The sequence below is a fragment of the Tiliqua scincoides genome, chromosome 3 (assembly GCF_035046505.1).
Source record: "Tiliqua scincoides isolate rTilSci1 chromosome 3, rTilSci1.hap2, whole genome shotgun sequence".
NCBI classification, from domain to species: Eukaryota; Metazoa; Chordata; class Lepidosauria; order Squamata; family Scincidae; genus Tiliqua; species Tiliqua scincoides.
Genome location: NC_089823.1, coordinates 238,163,670 through 238,187,546, shown reverse-complemented (window position 1 = coordinate 238,187,546; position 23,877 = coordinate 238,163,670). Strand labels below are relative to the sequence as shown.

General features: G+C 43.8%; 1 protein-coding gene across 1 annotated transcript in view; it reads left to right on the top strand.

Annotated features, from left to right (window-relative positions):
• PSMD1 (proteasome 26S subunit, non-ATPase 1) overlaps positions 1-23,877 on the top strand; it is a 119,274-nt gene that overhangs the window by 18,460 nt on the left and 76,937 nt on the right. The window contains exons 9-16 of the mRNA XM_066619004.1: positions 864-992; positions 3,055-3,143; positions 4,378-4,456; positions 5,066-5,239; positions 6,083-6,194; positions 7,894-8,090; positions 9,493-9,588; positions 10,270-10,334. Of these exons, the coding sequence (XP_066475101.1) occupies positions 864-992; positions 3,055-3,143; positions 4,378-4,456; positions 5,066-5,239; positions 6,083-6,194; positions 7,894-8,090; positions 9,493-9,588; positions 10,270-10,334 (941 nt within the window). The remainder of the gene's footprint in view (positions 1-863; positions 993-3,054; positions 3,144-4,377; positions 4,457-5,065; positions 5,240-6,082; positions 6,195-7,893; positions 8,091-9,492; positions 9,589-10,269; positions 10,335-23,877) is intronic.

The window sequence follows — 23,877 nt, the reverse complement described above, 5'->3', positions numbered from 1 at the left end:
CTGCAAGTGAGAGGTTCTGTAATTACCCTGGTGAAAAATTAGCCTCGCCAAGAGAACTTATTACACAGAACTTATTACGGAAGCCCAGAGCGTTCCTGAACTCAGTCCTCCAACCCACTAGCCTGGGATGCCAGCTGGAAAGGGATTAGTTTATGGGATAATCCTAGTGGTGGTTTTAATCTCATGGGTGGAATGCTGCAACGAAGACGTTATTTCCCTGCTGTTGGGAAGATGGCCAAGCTAGCCTGGTTTTGTGGGGGCTGATTGTGGTTGTACAGAATTGGAAACTTGTCCAGTTACTAGTCAAAATATAAAGGGGACTCTGGAGCTTTTATAAAAACTAAGCTCTTCTGTTCCTCATGGCCACTGTCCACATTGCAGCTCATCCTCTTTCATAAGAGAACATGATAGTTCACATAAAAATCCTATACAGCTTCTGTGTGGTGAGAAGCATCTGGATGACCTTAGTGTCTGGTAGTTCTTGGGCTGCTATAGTTCTCCAAGAAGAGAGAGTCCTTTCAGCGTATGCTCTCGTTGCTGCTGCCCACTTTGTTACTTTCTTCTGTTGCTACTCATTATGGGAAGTCAACGGATAGATTGTGGTGCCGGAGGACGCTCCCTGTGGATGACTATAGCAGTTAGCAGAATTGCTAGTTACATCAGTTACCTGAAGGATCTGTTTGGGTCAACGATATGAACTGAACCCTTCATTGTAAGATGCATGTTCATAGGATTTGAGAATGTCTTGAAGGGCTAAGACCTCTTATCAGATATTATTGTATGAACAAATGTTTCAAATGATGTGATTTTGATCGACAGTCTTCTTTTTGTGCCTTTCTCCTCCGCATACGATTTGTGTGAAGAATCTGGAGTCCAAAGACCAAATCCCCAAAATGATTAAAATTTTAAGTGGTGAAATGGCCATTGAATTACACCTGCAGTTCTTAATACGAAACAACAACACAGACCTTATGATTCTAAAAAACACAAAGGTAAGGCATGCATAACACTTTTTCTCCTTCTCAATCTAGAATTGTTAGGACATATTTAGTGAAGCAGTTAGTGATGGCAGACACCGCTGTCCGTGGTATCTTCCTGGATTGCCTTGCTGGAATGGGGTTGATGGGCACCTCTTTGCTCTGGCTATGGCCTTTCCTGGGGGGTATGTCCCAGAATGTGGTGCTGGGGAACTTCTTCTTGGTTGTTAGCCAATGGCTTCCACAGGGTCCCATCTTGTTCCCTCTGCTTTTCAACATCTACACAAAACTGCTGAGTGGTCATCTGGGGTTTGCCATTGGCTGTTATCAATAAGCAGATGACACCCACCTCTCTATATATGTGCCTTCCCCAGCTGAGAAAGGTGTGGAAGTTCTGAAACAGTGTTTGCTGTCAGTGAAGGGCTAAATAGAGAAGAACAAACTGAAATTAAATCCAGACAAAACAGAGGTTCTCTTGCTGACTTGGTAACAGTGATCCAGCTGTTGTGGATAGGTGTACTTCCCTTGAAGGGACAGGTTCACAGTTTTGCGTTACTTCTGGACCCAGCCTTGCTCCCAGGTGTCCAGGTAATGGCTGTGACCTGGGATGCTTTTGCCCATCTTCGGCTAATGAACCGGCTGTACTAGTTTCTGACTCAGACAGAACTGGCTTGGGTTAGTCAATTAGTCACCTCTTGTTTGAATTTCTGCAACATGCTCTATGTGGGGCTGTCCTTGGAGACTATTCGGAAGCCACAACTGGTACAAATTGCAGTCAACTGGGTGTTGACAAGGGTGAGAAATCAGGATCACGTTTCATCTCTATTCTAGCTGCTCTGCCTATCAGTTTGTTTCTGAGTGTGGCTCAAGGTGTTGGTTACTGCCTTTAAACCCCTGATGGCTTAGACTCAGAATACTGCCTTCCTCCATGTGTATCTGCTGGTCTGTTAAATCTACAAAGGAGGCTTTCCTCTCTGTTCTGTTGCCTTCTGAGGCTAGGGTGGTGGTGATGGATGAGTGAACCTTCTTGGCAGTGGCCCTTGCTCTTTAGAACTCCTTGCCCCTTAATGTGTGCTTGAGTTTCTCTTTGCTAATTCTACTGCATCCTAATGTGACCCTCAGATTCTCTTGACTTTTATTGCTGCCTCTTCTGCTTTGATTCTGTTTGCTTTGGTTAAAATATGTTGCTGCTTCTATTAGCTTTTTAAAAAAATGTATTTGTGCTGATTTTTTTAAATTATAAGCCACTTTGAGTGCCCCAGTGGGAGAACATGTGGGATCTAAACCTTTCAATTAGATCCTGGGCTCAGAGCCCTCCATTGCTGATCCCTGTCATTTGTACTTGCCCTTCTTAGCACCATGCAGACAAGGGCAAATCTAGATCATTGCAAAGCAACTTGTTTTCAGACAAGGTCTTAGAATTCTGTAATTTTGCTGGAAGGGATTCCAGTGAGTTGTCAGTTAATTGTCTGGTCCTCCCCTTGTGCTACAACAGGATATCTAAAGCATCTGTGAAAGATGCCAGGCCAGCCTTTGCTTTGAAACTTACCAGAAAAAAATATTCTGTAGTCCCCTTTTTAAGCAACTTGTTCTGTGTGCACAAGAGTGTCCTGTACTTGATTTCTGAAATAGCAACTCTGCTCCCCCCAGTGCTGTGCGGCAAAGCATTATGAAGTTTGTAAATCTTCCAGAGCTCTTTGGCTCATGGAATTAGCAACAAAAGTTATTCCTACTCTTGAGCCTTGAATTTATCGTCCGGAGGCTTAGGAACACTGCTTCTTACCATGTCATCTGTAGAAAGGGTGATTAGTTATTGTCCCATTTCACACATTTGTGAAGTGTGGATTTTATCTTTAACCTTCCTCTGTTCAACATCATCCTTTCCTCAGCCTTTTCTAACATTTTGTTTTCTATAGCCTGATAACCTTTGCTCCTTTCTTCCAAATTGTTTTTGAGATTGTCAGTATTCATGTCAATCTCCGGTGCCCAGCCTGGAATGCATTGCTACAATTAGATTTTCTGACTTATTTGTATTCCTTGTGCTTTTTGGTGACTCTCTGCTAATATGTTTCTTCAGGATGCAGTACGGAACTCTGTCTGTCACACAGCAACGGTTATAGCAAACTCCTTTATGCACTGTGGAACAACCAGCGACCAGTTTCTTAGGTAAAAGCTTTTGGTAGGGGAGAATTAGCGACCTTTAAGCTTTCTGATGTTAGAGTTTAAAGCCAATGAGTTGTTAAACGAATCCCTGATTAGAGTTTAAGGGAGAGTAGCTTTGAGCTATGCCTTTCCAAAAGTGACCAATGGTCTGGTAGAGCATCTGTTTTCCATGTGAAAGATTCTGCATTCAGTCCTTGATATTGTTACTTGAAAGACTCTCTTGTAGGTGGGCTAGATCGTTACTGGAGAGCCTCAGCTGTTGGGAATAGTTATCGTGGGCTGGGTAGAATCTGTACAGTTGTGGCAGTGCATTTGAAGATATTCATACAGTGTCTGCAAAAGACCTTAATACCTACTGGTGGGAACTTTGGTTTTTTGTACATCCCTGAGGGCATGTTGTCTTTCTCCTCCTTATGTTGTGCAAACTCCTACATGTATTGAATTTGACTTGTGGGACATAAGAACAGCCCCACTGGATCAGGCCATAGGCCCATCTAGTCCAGCTTCCTGTACCTCAAAGCGGCCCACCAGATGCCCCAGGGAGCACACCAGGTAACAAGAGACCTGCATCCTGGTGTCCTCCCTTGCATCTGGCATTCTGACATAGCTCATTTCTAAAATCAGGAGGTTGCGCATACACATCATGGCTTGTAACCCATAATGGATTTTTCCTCCAGAAACTTGTCCAATCCCCTTTTAAAGATGTCCAGGCCAGACGCCATCACCACATCCTGTGGCATGGAGTTCCACAGACCGACCACACGCTGAGTAAAGAAATATTTTCTTTTGTCTGTCCTAACCCCCCCAACACTCAATTTTAGTGGATGTCCAACCACTGGGGTTAGATACAAGGTCAACCATAAAGCATCTCTTGCCTTGGGGGAAATGTCACTCTTACACTAAGCTGTTACACAGGCTTTTGTTAGGATGTTAGGACTTTTAGCTCCTGAGTTACAGCAAGAAAGCAGTCTAAGTAAGTACATTGCTTCTGCCTCATGTAGATGGTGCATATCTTTTGAAAGGAAGCAGCTTGGAATAAGTCTGAGACCAGCTTGGAATATAAATGTTCTTGGTTACAAGATGCTTGCATTGAGCCCAACTAGTTTAGAGCCAGAGCAAAAGGAGCACAGGGAATTGCTGTCATTGACGGGTTAACTTGCAAACATTCTTTCTTTATGTGACTCGAAGGTTGAACAACTGTGAGATTTGGGTCAATATCTGATGTTTCTTTTTGCAGAGATAATTTGGAGTGGCTTGCTCGAGCAACCAATTGGGCAAAGTTTACTGCTACAGCCAGCCTCGGTGTCATACATAAGGTACGACCAAATTAATTGTTGCATGGTGTGTAGAAATAAATGTCTGAAGTGTTGAGAAGGTTACCTCTGGACGATATATAGGCTGTTCTTCTGGGAATATATCAAGACCCTTCTGACCACTCTGCAAATTCTAGCTCAGCTTTTAGAGAGATGTGGCTTTTGTCCTTACATCCTCAGATATGCATCCACAGATATAGTACTACTTGTGGAGCATTAATGGTTATTTAACCTGCTTTATTTGGAGGCAGTGTTATATTTTAATCTGCAGAGGTCAAACATGGTATTTCTTTCTTATAATCACAAAGGTTTAAAAGGGCATGAGAAATTTCAGTTGCTGGCCACAACCCTGGGCCAGATCTCAAGGTATACACATGTAATTGTATGTAGGAAATGTGCTATATTTTGTGATGGCTCTGTAGCATCTCCAGATTCAGAGCCAGAATGCTTCTGAATACCAGTTGCTTGGATAACAATGGGGAGGGGGAGTCGTCTGTTGTTTTCATGTCATGCTAGTGGGCTTCCCCTGTGGGAAGCAGGTTGCAACACTAGATGGATCTTTGGTCTCTTCCTCCAAGTTCTTCATATACACTCATTGTGATTAATTTCCAGGGTCATGAGAAGGAAGCTCTTCAGTTAATGGCAACGTACCTGCCCAAAGACACGTCTCCAGGGTCAGCCTACCAGGAAGGCGGGGGGCTCTACGCATTGGGACTTATCCATGCCAATCATGGGGGTGATATCATAGACTACCTGCTGAACCAGCTGAAGAATGCTAGCAATGATGTATGTACCATCTCATATAGTGGGTGGAAGAGGTGAAGTGGGATGGTTTGGGCTTTTCTTAGCACAAGGCAAAATTAACTTGGTTCCCCATTTCATATGTAGAATAAAAATTGAGCTGTTTCAACTGTTCACCCCCCATGTTTTTAAGATAAGTAATTTATAAGTAACTTATTGTTGTGCTGTGTTCTATATTATTATTATCATCACTTCAGTGATGGATCCCTCTTGCAGATGTCCTTGTATTGCAAGGACATCTGCAAGAGGGATCTGAAGGCCTTAGGAGTGGACCTCAACAGGTGGGAAACCCTGGCCTCTGAGCGGCCCGCTTGGAGGCAGGCTGTGCAGCATGGCCTTTCCCAGTTTGAAGAGACACTTGGCCAACAGGCTGAGGCTAAGAGGCAAAGAAGGAAGGCCCATAGCCAGGGAGACAGACCAGGGACACACTACACTTGCTCCCAGTATGGAAGGGATTGTCACTCCCAAATCGGCCTTTTCAGCCGCACTAGACGCTGTGCCAGAACCACCATCCAGAGCGCGATACCATAGTCTTTCGAGACTGAAGGTTGCCAACAACAATCAGTGATGGGAAGACAGGATATAAGTTTCTTAAGTAAACACATTGCAACAAAAGAAGAGTGAATGAAAATAAAAGTTTCTCTGACTATAAAACGAACACTTGACAAATGTTTGCGTTGTGGAATAAGAGCAACTTTGCAAAATGCTGAAGCACATGGGCTTTTGATAGGTTTTTCTGTCTGATCCCTAATAGTTTGATCTGATCCACCTGAAAAACTGAATACAGAAACTTTGGGGAGTGCAAATAGTTCTCTTGAATTTTTTTAGATTGTCCGACATGGGGGTAGCCTGGGACTTGGTTTAGCCGCCATGGGAACTGCAAGACAGGATGTCTATGACCTTCTGAAAACAAACTTATACCAGGATGATGCAGTGACAGGTAAGATGCTGCTTCTACCATTATAATGGTGTGAGGGTACATGCCGTAGGTCTGTCTGAGGATGTAAAGTTGTGCTGTGCATTTCAGAGTACGGGTGAGGACTTTTGTGCTGGAATGCCCCATAAAAAATTATTCCTCTGCCTAGAAAACTAGCGTGTCTGGGAGAACCCTTCTTCCTGACATCCTGTATCCGTTGCAGGGTTTTGTTTTTAAATGGAAGAGCACTAAAGTTCTTTGATACTCCACTGAACTGGTCTAGCCCAGACGCAGGGTGACTGCTTCAGTGAGAATCTAGCTTCCGTATACACAGTGATTGGGAGACAGGTAGGTTGGGGTTGTCACAACCCTTTGTGGAATTAGCTAGGTGGACTGGGTAACAAGGGAGAGGATTCTGTGTCGTGGCTTCGGCCTTGGATTTAGAAGTTGTTCTATAGTGAGTGCATTAAAAAAACATTTGCATTGACTGTAGCAACCACTTCTGAACTAGAACTGTGGCCCATATGTCACCATGGTGGCATCCCTGTCCTCCCACAAGAGGGTGATTCAGTGTCCTGTAGATTGGCAAAAGGTGTTGTCTGATATATGAGGTGCCAGGCCTCTGGGAAGGTGAGTTAACTGTTTATTGTGGCTGCGGTTAAACAAACAGAGCTTAAAGTAGGACGTGGGGTAACTTGTACTGTGTGGAATTTTTTTTACTTGTTGGTTTTGTCCAACCTGGCCCTGTTTCCCTGTGAGGTTTGATACTTATTGTCCCAAACATGGCAGGGGTGGGTTAGTTTGTGTGTGTATGTGTGGGGGGGGTAATTCAGGGCCCAGCCTAGCTAGTGTTGAAAGAGGAGTCCTGGATCCCTTGTGGCAGAGTCCTGCCAATTGAGAATTTGGGGTCTACTGTAAGCCCTTTTGCTGGTCCTAAGGGCTCCTTCTGACCCTTTGTTTGCAGCCCTATATGTCCTCTTTGCCTTTTCCTCTTCTGACCCCCTCTCTCTTCTCCTTGCTCCTGATCCACCTCCTTCTGGTCTTTGGTCAGGTCCCTCCTGATGGTGTCTTACTCTCGGCTTTTCCTCCTTCCCCTTGCCTGTCTTCTTGTCCCTCCTCTGTCCTACTTGCTCTTCTTACCAATAACTCAATTCCTCCCTGCCCCAGACAGCTTCAGCTGGAGCTTCTCCTGCTTTTCCCTTTACTGGTTGCTGTATTTAGCCGGCTGGTGCTCAGCAATGATGTCACCTGCCTGCTGTGTTTCTCCATTCTCTAGCTTTGTGTGAGTGGGCAACGTGAGAGTTTCTGATTTGGTTTTCCTTTACAGATTACCACATTTTCTTAGAGAATAACTGCCACATGAGAAAAGCTTCCAAATCAAATCTTAGTTCTTTCTGCTCTCCAGTGCTACTGTACTGAACACAGTTCAGTTCAGCAGCTTTGGAGGGCACAGCAAGAAGCTGAGAACGTGTTTGTCTTCTTCATGGTTTGGTCTGGAAAAGGCGTTCAGTATACCTCTGTTTTCGTTGTGGTCTAGGGAGCCACTTGGAAGTGCAGAGGATCACAGTTTGAGAACCTCCAACTTATTGTGTTCCTTCATTATTTTTGGATGCTGATTGCATTCCATCCTGAGCCCTCTGTTGCTGCATGCTTGGGAGGCAGGAATGGTGTTGTGATGTGGGTGTTCCATCTGTAGTAGTTGTGTTTCTTTTCTGTTCTCAAGGTGAAGCAGCTGGCCTGGCTCTGGGGCTAGTAATGCTGGGATCCAAAAATGCTCAGGCAATTGAGGACATGGTGGGCTATGCGCAAGAAACCCAGCATGAGAAGATATTGCGGGGCCTGGCTGTTGGCATTGCTTTGGTGATGTATGGGAGGATGGAGGAGGCAGATGCCCTCATAGAGAGTCTCTGCAGAGATAAGGTGAGTGTACTTCCTGGGAAATGTCACCCTGGCTTCAGCTTTCCCATCCACCCTCCCCTTTTAGAGAGAGTCTGCTTTTTACATGGGATGTCTTAATAAGAGTGATTTAAAGCACTTCCCAGACTCCTCGGTAATCTTGATGGCAATGCTAAAAGTAGGTCAGTGTTGTTACTATCTCAGTATTGTAAGTAGTGTGGCTAAGGCTAATATGCACATGAATTGCAGGTCACCTAGTGAGTTCATGTTTTGAATTCTGTCCATGCCATGATCTTGCTACATGAACTTGGGCAGTCTCAGCTGTAGTATGTAGATAATATGCTTTACAAGGTTGGTGTAAGAACTAAATCAAGATGATACACCTGAAGCACTTCTTACTGAACATTTGGACTATACAAATGCTATAAAGTCTTATGATTGCTGAGAGTGTCCTCGAAACAAGCCATTTGCCCCATGTTCTTCATCTGCCCCCCTCTCAGTTTGTTAAACCCGTTTCCTATGGAAGCCAAACTGGAAAGCTGGTCTGAGTGATTTCTACAAATCAGAATATCGAACCACAGTTTGATTCTAGTTTGGGGACAATGACAGTGATTTGAAACCATTGTTCCTGCTCAGTGCTTGAGTAAATTAACTAACCATAGCTTGAGGGACTGTTTTGTCTGCAGTTACTTGCCATTGAACTTTACTGTTAATGTGGGGGGAGGGGGCATGATATTTGCACCCATGTTATGTGTCTACTCTTTAAGCTGCATTGGTTAGTAGTTTGTTTGCAGGTAAATTCAAGTACAGGTTATGACCTTTAAAGCCCTAAAAGGCTTGAGACTGGGGGGTACCTGGCTGCCTTCCTCTGTATGAATCTACCTGTACGGTCTGCCGCAGGGGTGCTTTGGCACACCCCACATTTGTCCAGGTTTACAACTGAGGGTTTTATAGGAGGGCTTTTTTGTTGGTGTCCCCTCTCTATGAACCTACTCCCCTGAGAGGTTCATTATCTCCTTTTTGTTAGTCACTTTCTGAAGACACCTATGTGTTTAGGCTTTTCCAGGTAATGTCTAGTTTTTGGTTTTGCTCTTGTGATTTTATTTTTCTTTAAAACTTGTTTTTAAATACTTTGTGTGTTTAAAATGCTAGCCATCTTAAGTCTCTTTATGAAGGAAGTAGGGTATAAATTTGTCCAAATAAAAAAATGGTCACTGACCCCATAACTCTCTGACCCAGCCTTTTATTTACTAGGCAAATAAAGGTTTTGCTGTTTCTAAGACTCTTTTGAGAGACTAAGAATCTGCCTATTTTCTATTGAGAATCTGCCTATGTGAATTGGCTGTTCGGTTACTTTTGAATAAATGATGCTGGAGGCATAACCTACTTTTTAGTATTTTCTTAAAATCTGCACACTCTTTTTCAGGATCCAATCCTTCGTCGTTCAGGAATGTATACTGTTGCAATGGCTTACTGTGGCTCAGGAAACAACAAGGCAATCAGACGCCTGTTGCATGTTGCTGTGAGTACTGTAGTTGATAGGACTGTTGTAAGTTCACTTGTAGATCATTGTAGGGCAAATCAGTACAGATGTAATCATGCCAGCCATGGTTTATGCTAACCATTGTTTGGGGGCAAGCTATGGTTTGAGTATCCATATGTACAGCAGGCAAGCCTTGGATCACAGCTGCTTTTCCTCCAGAAATTTGTCCAATCCCCTTTTAATATGTTCTTATTAAAAGAGGAATTGGACAAATTTCTGGAGGAAAAGTCCATCCTAGATTGCAAGCCATGATGTGTATGTGGAGCCTCCTGATTTTAGAAGTGGGTTACATCAGAATGCCAGGTGCAAGGGATGGCATCAGGATGCAGGTCTCTTGTCTTGTGTACTTCCTGAGGCATCTGGTGGGCCACTGTGAGATACAGGAAGCTGGACTAAACGGGCCTTTGGCCTGATCCAGCAAGGCTCTTCTTATGTATTAATTTGCAGCCACTCTTGCATAAAGAGCTTGACTTGTAAACTTATTCTATGGTGTGATATGGAACTCCTACTTCCTTCTCATGGCCACCAGTCTTGCTTCCACCAGTGGTAGCCCAGGTTCTCAAAACATTTTTCTATCACTGAAAAAATTGCTTGAATGTTAAATGTCCATGTCCAACTATTTTTCCTGACTTTAATATCTTGGTTTTTCTCTTTAAATAGGTGAGCGATGTCAATGATGATGTGAGACGGGCAGCAGTTGAGTCATTGGGTTTCATTTTGTTCAGGTACAATTTCTCTGTTGATCTATTGTGCAATCTCCAGTAAGATTTATCTGACATTAAGTATTAATATGTGCTTCATCTTCTATATACTGACTTGGTCTCAGCTGAGTGCTTAGTCTCTGCAAAAAAAAAAAAAATAGCAGAATTATCAGATTATCAACTATAGATCATCCAGAAAAATGCATCTCATTGGATTAATTGGCTGTTTTGGTTTTTATGTAGGCTGTGGGCTTTTGAGAATAGTGTTTCCACTAAAAAGATGAATGGGACATAATACTATAACTGTCTATCCAGGGGTTTCAAATTTTATATCTTTAGAAAACCCTTTTGGTTTTGGCTCATATGCAAAAGAATTACAACATGTTGCAGAGAATTCTAGAGTGTTCACACGAGTGTTATGGACTTGCCATTTCCCATGAGAACCATGTGTCTAACTTGGAACATGCCACTCACTTTCCTAGGCTAGCTATCTTCTATGACTTTGAGGCTGGGCTGGCCGTTTTCTCATTGGGGAAGCCCTGGCAAGTTTCTTGCTGGATCCTCAGGTTCCCTGAACAAACTTAACATGAAAACCACTTGTTTGTTTCATGCAGCTGTGAGAGATGCATCAGATAGTAAAGATTGTTGCTTTGTACTTGGTATAGAATGCTGGCTCTTGAAGTTGGTGATGGCTGAGCTTACTGGTTTTGTGTAGTAGAAAACTGGGTGCTTCAGTGAAACCTGATTTTTCCTGGGGTTTTAGGGCAAATTACCTTTAACCTAGTGAAGAAAGCATTCAGGGAAGTGTGAAGTATTCTGAAGAGTCTTGGCTTTACCGATTAATATGTAGCCTTTGCATAACAAAGCGGGAGAATGTTGGATTTGAGTGTGTTTCTGAGAGACTTCGATATACGGGACTCTTCTGCACAACTTCAGTAGAATTATTACTGACACTTTCCACAAGGAATTGCCAAAAGTGGAATTAACGATGTGAAATCCTGTTAAGATGACATGACTTAAGTATCTGGGAAGTAGTGGATAAAGGATGGATAGTGTTCAAGCACGGAATACTAGTAACTTTTAAGGAAAAATAAATTGCTGCTATTCTTTTAGCTGTATACTTTTTAAATGAGTCTACAGGAAATCTTGCATATGTACATATGTAGGTATTTATATACCGCCTTTCTCTGTTTTTTAGACAGCATCCAAGGCAGCTTACGTGGACAGGCTAGTCTAAACCACTATTTTTCAATGGAGTTTTTACAGTATATTCTGTGAAGATTCACAGACTCCTCAGTCACCAGATGTTGCCTTCACAGCATGGTTATCTTTTCTGGCTGTGCCTTATTGAGCTTCAGCAGGATTCATAGATCATAACCCTGGACAGATCCTCAAGGGTGTTTCTGTTCTTGCTGGCTGGCCCTCGCACAGTTCCCACACTTGTAGTAATCAACTCATTAGCAACTCTGTCCTTCCAGGACAGGTACAGCAGCTTGTCACAGCCTGGCATTCTGTCTCCCATGCAGAAACAGGACCATGGATTCTCCTGCTTAGCTCTTCAGGCAGTACTGGCAGCTCATCCACACCCTCTGCCCAATCAGTACCTCTTATAGCATTGGTAAACTGCCTTGCCATGGATAAACCAGTGAAATTTGCAGGCTGGCTTGAGGTAAAAAGAGCAAACAAAACAAAATTAACTCCCTAGATAAGCCGCACTAGAAATAGTCCCTTATTAGGCAGTGGACAGATGGGCTGGGAACTCATCCATTTGCTGCCCTTTAAAGGTGCCCAAGGGTACCACTCCACGCTAGCATTTCAGATGGCCTCATGGTTGGGTTGGGCCTGCCTAGAAGGTCTATAGTGCAGCTCAGACTTCCTGAAGCTGGAGCTTGAAATATACCAGGCTTTTTGTATTTCTGTTACACTTGACCAGTCCAGAGTCTTCAGTGTCCCATCACAGGAGCCAATGTTTCATACCTGAATTCCTTTTTATAACCAAAGGACTTGGGGGCTCAAGCACACACAATCATGCAACCTTAATCTTGGCTTCGGGCCTAGAGGCTCCTGCTTCAGGTTCCAGTCTCTAACAGTTTTCTCCTGTTAGGCTCCATGCAACCCTTTCCGATTGTTGGAATCAGGAGCAGAAGTTCTGCTGTATATGCCACTATCTATGCAAGCACTAAAATGCACTAATACATGCATGTAGGCCTCTCTTGGTAGTGGCAACCCAGCTGCAGAAAGCTTTCCTTGAAGAGGCTGGTAGAACCTGACTTCTTTCAAAGACATGTTCTTTTCAAAGACATACGCAGACTTTTTTATATTAAACACTGGTTTAATCATATGATTTTGCTTTCCTTTGTGTGGTGGTTATGTATGTGTTTCTCAAGTTTTTTTTAGTTTTCAGTTTTTCCCTATAAACATGTACTGAAGGAACATTTTTGTGCTGATTTCACTGTTTTCCCTTTTCTCAAGTACAAAATCATATTTTGAATTTGAAAGCTTCCTGCCAGTCCATATTCTGGTCCTGTTTATTTAGTGGTGCCTTTCCTGGGTATGACACAACCAGTGTTCCTTCAACCTTCACCCTCAAGTATGTGGCATCCTCCGATGGCTGCGCAGGGTAGCTTCATAGTGCTTCATGATGAAGTCATCCCAATCACCAGGGTTTAGAACAATAAAGGGAAGCTGTGACACTACTAAAAGAGTAATAAAGAGTAAATAAAGACACTACTGTGAACGTACCGTGGGATTTTCATTAGAGATGTACAGCTGTTCAGCTTAGAGGAACTTTTCTGAATGGTGAAGACCAGAAGTGATTGTGAGGAGCTCCAGAAGGATCTCTCCAGACTGTCAGAATGGGCAGCAAAATGGCAGATGCGCTTCAATGTCAGTAAGTGTAAGGTCATGCACGTTCGGGCAAAAAATCAAAACTTTAGATATAGTCTGATGGGTTCTGAGCTGTCTGTGACAGATGAAGAGAGAGATCTTGGGGTGGTGGTGGACAGGTCAATGAAAGTGTCGACCCAATGTGTGGCGGCAGTAAAAAAGGCCAATTCTATGCTTGGGATCATTGGAAAAGGTATTGAGAACAAAACAAATAATATAATGATGTTGTACAAATCGACTCCTGGACACCTGGAGTATTGTGTCCAGTTCTGGTCGCCACATCTCAAAAAGGACATAGTGGAAATGGAAAAGGTGCAAAAGAGGGCAACTGAAATGATTACGGGGCTGGGGCACCTTCCTTATGAGGAAAGGCTATGGTGTTTGGGCCTCTTCAGCCTAGAAAAGAGACGCCTGAGGGGGGACATGATTGAGACATACAAATTTATGCAGGGGATGGACAGAGTGGATAGAGAGATGCTCTTTACACTCTCACATAACACCAGAACCAGGAGACAGCCACTAAAATGGAGTGTTGGGAGAGTTAGAACAGACAAAAGAAAATATTTCTTTACTCAGCGTGTGGTTGGTCTGTGGAGCTCCTTCCCGCAGGATGTGGTGATGGCATCTGGCCTGAGTTGGGGGGAGGGGCACAATAGAGAAAATAGTTAATTTGAAGGAGGTTGTGATAGGTGTTTAGTTGGAGTGAGGTGGGCGTTCATCTTTGCTTGAACTGGGTGGAACCTGGAGTCAGGGAGGCTTATAGCCATCGGGGTTGCATCAGTGATGGAAGTTGCACTTAGTTGAAGTGGGAGTTGGTTCATTGTGACTCTGGGTAATCTGTCACTGTATAAGAGGACAAACCAGAGTGGGGATGATTTTGTGGTCAAAGAAAATACCCTGTAAAACAAGTCGTTCTGGATGGTACTATTGTGAGAGGCAAACGAAGGTTCCCCTGTCAGATTTATACTCCCCAGGGTGGTGATGAATCTTAACAGTAGCTTTGGTGAAACAGAAGGTCCTGCAGCACAAGCAAAGTAAATACTCTGAAGTGTGTTCTCTGTCTCGGGAGCTTGACGTCACCTGTCAAATTGTAATCATTTACACCTATGTTGCCTTTGCCCAGAGTGAAGCTGTGATACTGAAACTTTGAATTGAGTGTAGCCTTATAAGCCAGCAGCTGCTGTTTTAGGGAGATAATAAACTCTGCATTTTGTTTTTTTAAAAGCAGGACTTTTTCTTGAACAAGGATCCCCAAAACAGCACCTAGTCTCAATCCTGTTCTACTCTGTGCATTCATCATCAAAACTACAACCCCTATTTTCAAAGTGCACATTGCCACAACACACATCTTTTGTTAACACACTCTCTCTACTTCTTTGGCCAGATAAGCCCCTTGCGCATGGTGAGGTGAAATTCAAACTGGAGACTTTTTTCCCATGATGGAACATCTTTTTCCAGCCTGGCATCTACTTATCTTAAGGAATATCATTTCTGACATGAGCACTTCTGGTTGCAAAGGTCTGTTGAGGTCGCTCTATTTCAGGTTCCATCACCCAGTTTAGGCCGCCTGTAGTCTCCAATATTGGTAGAGTTCCCTCTATAGAAAGATCTGCAAGAGCACGACTTATCAGTTTAAGAAGGAACTGTAGTAGAGATTCTTTGTAATACAAGCACTGTTTTATGGACTGATTCATCACAGCTGAGAGCCTGAGCTACAGATCAGGAAGTCCCTGGTTTGTATATTATTTTTGCTCAATGATTGTTTAAAAAAGAGATTCAACATTATATCTAGTAAAGTTGTGAGCTACTTTGAGTTTTCTGAGACAAACAAAATAGACAGTTCACCAAAACCTCTCTTTTTTAAGGATCAGCAAGAATGGTATAGGTTGGTGGGCATTGCAGAAATGTAATGCTGTGACACTTTAGGCTTTGGTAGAAGTGGATTTCAAGATGTGTGTTAAAGGTAGTCTAAAACTAGAAGCCATGTCCTTGGAACTGTGTGTGCCACAGTTGTGTGAAGTGGGGAGAACCACACGCTATGGTTTTAAGTTCAGAAATCAGGTTTTCTGAACATCTCCACTTTAATAAATCAATCAAACGTCAAGTTCTTGTGGCTGTAAATATACACTTGAAAATATGTGGAAATGACTGGTAGGTATTGGGACAGCAGGGTACGTTTTCTAGTGTTTGAGGGCAGGACTTAATTTCCCTTGTTGCTCTCCTTGGCTAGCAAATGTATTTTAATAATCATAATAATAATGATAATAATACAGGTATTTCTATACCGCCTTTCTTGGTCCTCAGATTTCTCCTTAGACTTTATTCAAGGTGGTTTACATAGGCAGGCAATTTTTAAATCCCTGTAGGGATTTTTACAATTTGAAAGAAGGTTTCTATCTTTCAAGAAACCACAACATTCAGGTGTTTCTTTCTTGATCTGGCCGCACATTCTGGCCTCCATCTTCCCACGCTCAGAGCAGATGGAATAGCTTCGCTTGTCAGCTGCTTCAAGGTCGCACGGTGCTGGTGGCCTCGAACTGGCGACCTTTGGATGTTATCTTCAGGCAAATGGAGGCTCAACCCTCTAGACCAGACCTCCTGCCTCCTACAAATTTTAAAAACATTTGTATTCCACCTTTCCCTACAAAGCAAAGCAACTTACAGCAAACATTTAAAATTACAATAAGAATCGCACAACAAAACCAGCAGACAATATACAAACAGCATGCCTAAGGAGCAAGAAGGCATGGGGGGCAGCAGAATTGGAAAACAATCAGTAATGATGTTTATTATTCCAAGCCACCTTGGAAGTCTTGTGACTTCTTAAGGAAAGCCAGAAGGAGGAAGCAAGATGGACTTCCCTCGGGCGAGGCCCCTAAGGAGAAAGTCTTCCCACCTGGCAGAACCAAGTAGTGTAAATTGAAGAATATAAAATAAAATGTGGAGAATAAATAAAGAGAAATTATGCTAGTGTGTGGAGGTTGGGCACCTTACTGATCAGGTTGCCGGGTTACAAAGGTGGAGCAGAATTTGGATGATTTAGGACAGGATTATCTGTCAAACTTAAGGCCCAGGGGCCAGATGCGGCCTCCAGAAGCAGTGTTTCTGACCCCTGTTATAATTGGACTCTCTCATATCTTGAAATTATGAACAAGATTTGCACATTTTCTCTTCTGTCATTTCCAGCCAATGAGTTTCTGTGTGAAAACAAAGTGCTTATTTCTGGCCATCTGCTTAATGACATGACTTCCTGCTTAGTAATGTCACTTTTGGCCCTTACCAGGTGCCATGAATGCTATTCAACCCACTGCATGAAATGAGTTTGACACCCTTGATCTAGGAGGAGAATTTTAGCTTTTTCAGCAGAGTAACCCCAGACGTGGACATTCTGTCTGCCCCCGATTCCAGAGACAAAGAACTAACTGCAGTTTCTTCCTGGGAAGAAGAGTGTGACCAGGTTGGAGGCAGCAAGGCTCTTGTTCCATATATTAGAAGCTCTGCCTGGGCTTTGGAAATGGTTTCCTCATCACAAACAACTCACCAGTTTATCGATGGGTTGCTTGTTCTGGATTTTCACATGCAGGCAAAGCGGCATCCTCTCTGAAGCACTGGCCCAAGTTCATTGCTTCCATGTGGAAAAGACCTAGTGATCTTCCTTGGAGACATTTCAAACATCAGAGCTCTGATGATAGCTTACTTTTTGCACCAGACAGTTAGTTAAAACAGCTGTCATTTAGAGGCTCTGTTTACAGATATTCTTGTGAGGCGATGAAATGCTGATATCTTCCTCTGGGGGCTGAAGATAAATCTTCAGCATCTTCTTCAAGGCCAAACTGTTACAGGGTTCTTGCTTTTAGACTCTGAACTCTCAAGTAACTTTAAAGTTAAGAGTTTATAAGCCCAACAGAATGAAAAGAATGCTATAATGAACACATACAAGAGGACTGGAGTGTTTGATGCCTTCCCCCCACCCCACTTCTGACCTAGCTTGTCATATATTTATTGACTTTTTGGATTTTGGAGCCTGGATTTTTTTTAAGGAATGACTTTCTCTTAAAATAAACTATTGCACTGCTGGTCCTAATCAGTCAGAGAAGTTGGATTGTTCACATGACCCTGTAAAATCAAACAGGTCTCAAGAACTTCATGGCAGCACTTGACCTGTATTTTTTAAGGGCAAGAATCTTGCAGAAGAAGAGTTCCATTCAATCAGACCAGAGGTTCTTCTAGTGGCCAGGAAGCAGCCCTTGGCCTTTGTTTGCCTTCCTCCGATTGGCAGTTCATGGCACTATTTCTGAACGTGATATTTGCATAGAGACCTTGTGACTGTTAGCTATTGGTTAACCCATCCTCTGCTGTTAATTTGTTTCATTGTGCCTTAAAGCCCCCTCCCCCCCTTTCTAAATGGCAATCTCATGCAAGAAACCTCATTCTGATTTCTGTGTGACAATATATGCACTAGCTCCATGTAAGGGCGGCGTGGTTATGGGGAGGCAGTGCTAAAATTAGGTTTTGTTTGAGCCTTGAGTGGAAGGCACTTATACTTCCTATACCTCTGATTCAGAATGGTGTCTGAAACTGCTCTTTGTCAAAGGGTAAATGCAGAATTGATTCGTGCAAGGTGCTTCTCCCCACCTGTTTTGTTTCAGTTTCCTGTTACTCTTATGGACCTTGATACTTGCATCTTCCTTGTTGTGTGGATCTTTCTTTTTATATTACACAAGGAGACCAAGAAACACCTGGACCTTATCCTGGGGAATGATTCTAAATATAAATCTTTGTAAATCCCCTTCTGTTTATACAGGAAGCTGGACTAGATGGGCCTGTGGCCTGATCCAGTGGGGCTGTTCTTATGTTCTTAGGTACATTTATCAACTGTAATTGAGTTCTGTAAAACGTGCCTCATTTTGGAAGAGTAGCTGTGTCAGTTGGGGGAACTACAGCCACTCACAACTGTCATATCTCCCAAAATGTACACAGAAATTAGGCAGGGGGTAAGATAGGGCACCCAACTCTGTGCTTCAGTTTCCCCTTTGATGGAAGTTTTCACAGCCACCTGAGGTTCTGGGGTACAGGCTACCTCTCAAGGCTTACTGCTTAGCTGTGGAGGACCTGGTTTTCCTAGATGCTGCTGCTGCTGCTGCTGGGAAGAGCAAGGGGAAAGCCACTGTTGCTCTCAATACCAGATAGGCACTGGGTAAAACTGGGCTCTATTGGGAATGAAGATATAAACAATATGCAGGGTTGGGAAGAGAGTCAAAAGTTACATGGCCACTTGGAGTTAGCAAAATACTGGAAGCTGAAGAAAGCAGTATTTTGGGATTAAAGACAAGTTAGAAAATAACAGACTGATGTGAATAAGCGACACTTCCCCAAACTCTTGTACCTGTGTCAAGGGGGGGGCGTGTCCTCTGTGCAGTATCTCAAGTCACCATGGAAGTGCTGACACCAAAATATCCCAGATCGGTTTGGCATCTGTTTCTTAATAGGAACTAAAATTTGGCCTTCTGGCTGGCTAATTTAAAGGGAATTACATCCCTGGTTTCCCCCCCCCCTCCATGTTTGCAAGCTGTTGGAACTAACAGACCTGCTATTAGTCATAGGTGGGGTTTTCTTTTCGCAGTTTAGGTACCCAGGATGACAACAGAAGTGTTCAACTAATGTGTGCTTAAACTACTTTCTGTCTCAATGAAGAAAAACAAAAACCCAAGGGCCCAGTTGAAGGATGCTGCCTGAAGAGGATAATCTGGCTTCTTGATTCTCCTCAGTTTGATTTTAGCTTTGTTGGATAATATTGTGAAGAGCAGCCCGTTTCCCCTGACTGTATAGAGGTGGCTAGATTTCATAATTAAGGGTTTGCTGATGTGAGCCTGAGGAGCTCTGTGCTTCCCTCTTGCCTCTGACATGGAGCTGTAATTGAGGAATCCTGGTTGGTTGAACTGTTACCCCTCCCCTTTTTTCCCCAAACCCAAGAACTATGGTTTACAAACCCAGATATGAAATTGGAATCTGAACTAGGCCTACAATGCAAAGATCACTTGAGATGCTGATTTCCAGCTTCCTTTTCCCCTTCCTTATTCCTTGGATGTTGTGACTGCTATTGGTTTGTTGGCTTCCCTTGGGACTTATAACATTACTGCTGCTCACTTGTAACATTAAGATGATGTAACCTCTTGCAATATACTCAAGATATTGGTGTCCTCTTCCATAGATAAACAAAGGCATTTTAAAGGCAGTGTCCTTGTGGATGTCATAATGATTTCTTCCTCCGATTAATGAATTTTTAAATACGCTAATGACTCCATTATTCTCCCCAATGGACATGTTTAGTGCTGTGCAGGAAGCAATAACAGAGATAGAGTTGATGTGTGCGTCTAGAATTATGGCTAGAATTATATTTACAACATCGTCCAAATTAAAGAACTACAACAGCTTTGTTTCAAAGTTCAGTTTTGCCCATGCAATGGGATGGTTTAACTTCAAGAATGCTTACTTCCTCAGGATGGCAGGTAAAATGTTGGCAATAAATCTAATTGTGGTCTCTAGTTCAGTTGAGAATAAGTGCTTTGCATGCAGAAGGCCTGAGGCTCAGTCCTTCTACATTTGAAAGGATTTTGCTTTCAAATTGCTATTTTAAAATCATATTAGTGCTTCCTTTTAAAATCGTATAGGATTTTATTTTGGTTATTTTATGTTTAATTGTAACTTTTTTAGAAGAGCCATTTTGGTTGATCAATGGATTATCGCTCTTCTGGTCATATTGTCCACTATCCCTGAGGGTGGAGTTGGAGTTTTGGGGTGCACAGCTTTGGAACCATACACTGCAAGCACTTTATTTTGACGTAACAGCCTCACCAAACGTCTTATTGAAAGTGGAGTTGGGGATGGGCAAATTCTACTTTGAAGTGGTCCTTTAAAGAAAAGTAGCTACAGTCGTCCCCTGGTATCCACAGGGAATACATTGCTTCCATTCCCCCCCCCCAATACTGGAAATCATGGATGAGGGGGAACCTATCTCGATGCAGTCCCCCCGTGCCCTATTACCTTTGTTCAGCTTCATTACGTTTCCCTGAAGTAGGAATGTGTCTTGAACAAATGCTGTAAGCAGAAAGCTTATAGCAAGGCAAGCAGTCTGCAGCCTAGAAGGGATACTAAAAGCAAACGTTAACCTCCTGCTTCCTATTCACTCTTAGTCTCCCTTCTTGGCTACAGGCCGATTGCCAGCTTGTCTTGCTATAAGCTTTCTGCTTACAGCATTTGTTCAAAAAAGACATGTTCTCACTTTGCGCGAATGTAATGAAACTAAACAAAAGTAATGGGGTGCGGGGGGGGGGCTGCATGTAACAGGCTCTGTGGATACCTGGCAATGCCTGTATTTCTTTTCTTGAACTGTGTGTATTCAGGGGAACTTTATTGGGGGGGGGGCTCTGCCCTGTAAATGTGAAGGATCTTATAGTAAAGTGGTTCTCAGACTGGTGGGTTGCGACCCACCAATTTGTATAAAGCTTCCCCTGTCCCTTTAAGCGGCGGGAGAAGAGGATAGGCAGGAAAGCGATCCCCAGGAAACACTTTGAGGTTGCTCCGTTTCAAGATTCCAAGCCTTGGGGAGCCCTGCAGAGTGCTGCTCTGGGCTCTCTGCACCTCCAGCAGCCCTCAGTGAGACCAGTATACCGGGTAAGATGGTAGAATGCCTCATCAAAGATATAATCTCAAAACACATAGACGAACAGGCCTTGCTGAGGGAGAATCAGCATGGCTTCTGTAAGGGTAAGTCTTGCCTCACGAACCTTTTAGAATTCTTTGAAAAGGTCAACAGGCATGTGGATGCGGGAGAACCCGTGGACATTATATATCTGGACTTTCAGAAGGTGTTCAACACGGTCCCTCACCAAAGGCTACTGAGAAAACTCCACAGTCAGGGAATTAGAGGGCAGGAATTCATTGTCAATAAGTGTAAAGTCATGCACATTGGGGCAAAAAATCAAAACTTTAGATATAGGCTGATGGGTTCTGAGCTGTCTGTGACAGATCAGGAGAGAGATCTTGGGGTGGTGGTGGACAGGTCGATGAAAGTGTCGACCCGATGTGCGGCAGCAGTGAAGAAGGCCAATTCTATGCTTGGGATCTTTAGGAAGGGTATTGAGAACAAAACGGCTAGTATTATAATGCAGTTGTACAAATCTATGGTAAGGCCACACCTGGAGCATTTCTGGTCGCCACATCTCAAAAAAGACATAGTGGAAATGGAAAAGGTGCAAAAGAGAGCGACTAAGATGATTACGGGGCTGGGGCACCTTCCTTATGAGGAAAGGTTACGGCGTTTGGGCCTCTTCAGCCTAGAAAAGAGGCGTCTCGGGAGGACATGATTGAGACATACAAAATTATGCAGGGGATGGACAGAGTGGATAGGGAGATGCTCTTTACACTTTCACAATAATACCAGAACCAGGGGACATCCACTAAAATTGAGTGTTGGGCGGGTTAGGACAGACAATAGAAAATATTTCTTTACTCAGCGTGTGGTCGGTCTGTGGAACTCCTTGCCACAGGATGTGGTGCTGGCGTCTGGCCTAGACGCCTTTAAAAGGGGATTGGACAAGTTTCTGGAGGAAGAATTCATTATGGGATGCAGGCCATGATGTGTATGTGCCACCTCCTGATTTTAGAAATGGGCTGTGTCAGATGCAAGGGAGGGCACCAGAATGAGGTCTCTTGTTATCTGGTGTGCTCCCTGGGGCATTTGGTGGGCCGCTGTGAGATACAGGAAGGTGGACATGGGCCTACACATTGGCCTTTGGCCTGATCCAGTGTGGGCTGTTCTTATGTTCTTATGCTTTCCAGCACTGGAAAAAAAAAAAAAGCTGAAAGCTCCCCCCCTCCCCGGGCTCACAAAAGTAGCAGTGCTTTGGATCCTGCTGGTTAATGGATCACATTCCACCTTTAGAAGAGGTGAAAGGAATAGTTATCAGACCACACTAGCAGCTGAAATGGCTTGAAATATTTGTACAGCAAAACTATTGATACTCCGAAGTTCGATTTTTTTGAACATTTGATTATTTACACTGAAATGCCCCCCTCCCCCACAACAATGTGTTAGTTTACAAAACATCAGTTAATTCCTGGCTTAATGTCTCTCACCATAACTAACCCAAGGCTGATCAAGCTTCAGCTTCATAGTTGGACCCGACTCCCCTTGCACATGGAGGCAAGGGCCAGAATATGAAGAGGTGATCCATCCTGAGCATCTGTTATTCAGTGCTCTTACCATGCCTAACACACTTGTGGAATGCTACAAAATGAGGCCGCGTAACTAGCTTAGGCCCAGGTTTACATATCCTATAAATGTTTATTGCCCAGCATGGTCCTGAAACAAACAGTCGGTTTTCAGTGGGTACTGAGTCATGTTCCATGTCTTCTGAAGCAGCAGCAGTCGCTGATCGCTTGGGTGCACGACCTCTTCAGTTGGCAAAGCCTTCGCATGAAAAGCAAGGCCACTGAACACACACACTTTTTCTCTTCATGCAACCCATTTTGGGTTCTTGATCTTTAAACTCATTTCTGTATTAATCTGAACAAAGGCCACCAGATAAACACTGAAAAATTGTTCTAAGTTTTCCCAGCACAAGGACAGCAAACATCAATGTCATGTAGGGATCTCCTCTAGTTCTCTTCTGTAGAGATGTCCAACCCCACTGCCAACGGGGACTCCAAGAGGAGGAGAAACAAGGCCAGAGAGACAGAAGCATGGAGAGCTTCCCAAGAGAACATTTGGCTTTGAGGGGATCCAGAGATCAGAAACCCAGATTCCCCCCCCACACACACACACCTGAATGCAGAAACACCTTAAAAGACCAGCCCTCTGGCTTGGAGCAGTGTGCTTCTCCTTCCTCTCCAACAACTACCTCCTAGCTCACTGCCAGCATTGGCAAGAAGGCAAAGGAGGGTGCAGTGTTCTGGGTATAGAGTGGGTTAATTTTCTAGGGAAGTCAAGCTTGGGTGCTGCAGATTCTGCTGGGGCTCGTAGCTGAGGGGAGTCACGCTTAAGCAATGGTGTAGCTAAGATGGTTTGGGGTGGTACAGTGCCCCAGGTACCATGGCTTGAGGGCATGTCTTAGAGGCCCCCCAAAGGCACTTCTGGTTTTCTGCAAAAACTGGAAGTGGTTTTTAAGAGGCCTCAAAGTGAGTGGGTCTCGGGGAGGCAAACCAAAGTGCCACCTTTCATAAAGGAGCACCATGAAAGGCAACCGTGGCAGGGGAGGAAGACCCTGTGACTGAATCATCCACCTTGCCAATTGAATCTGAGGGTGCCTCATTTGGAGCACCTGGAAATCTGGAGCCTCCACTGAAGGAACCTAGAAGCAACTGGACCCAAGGCCAACCTCAGAGACTGGGGGGAATTGGCCAGAGGTGAAGTAACTCGTATGTTTGTTTGCCACCCAGATGTCATATTGGGGGGGGGGTCAAAAATTTTTGGGGTGTGTGATGGGGGTATGGGTGTTCAAAAATTTTGTGCCCCCAGCTGCCAGATGCCTTAGCTACACCACTGAGGCTGAGGGGCTGCAGATTTTTGCTGGGGCTCTTGGCTGATGGCCTCATCTCCAGCCCAGTGTCAGGGTCTGGCTGAAGCGTGGACAGGGCCAGAACAGCCATAAGGCCAGTAGAACACTTTACCTCAGCCAGC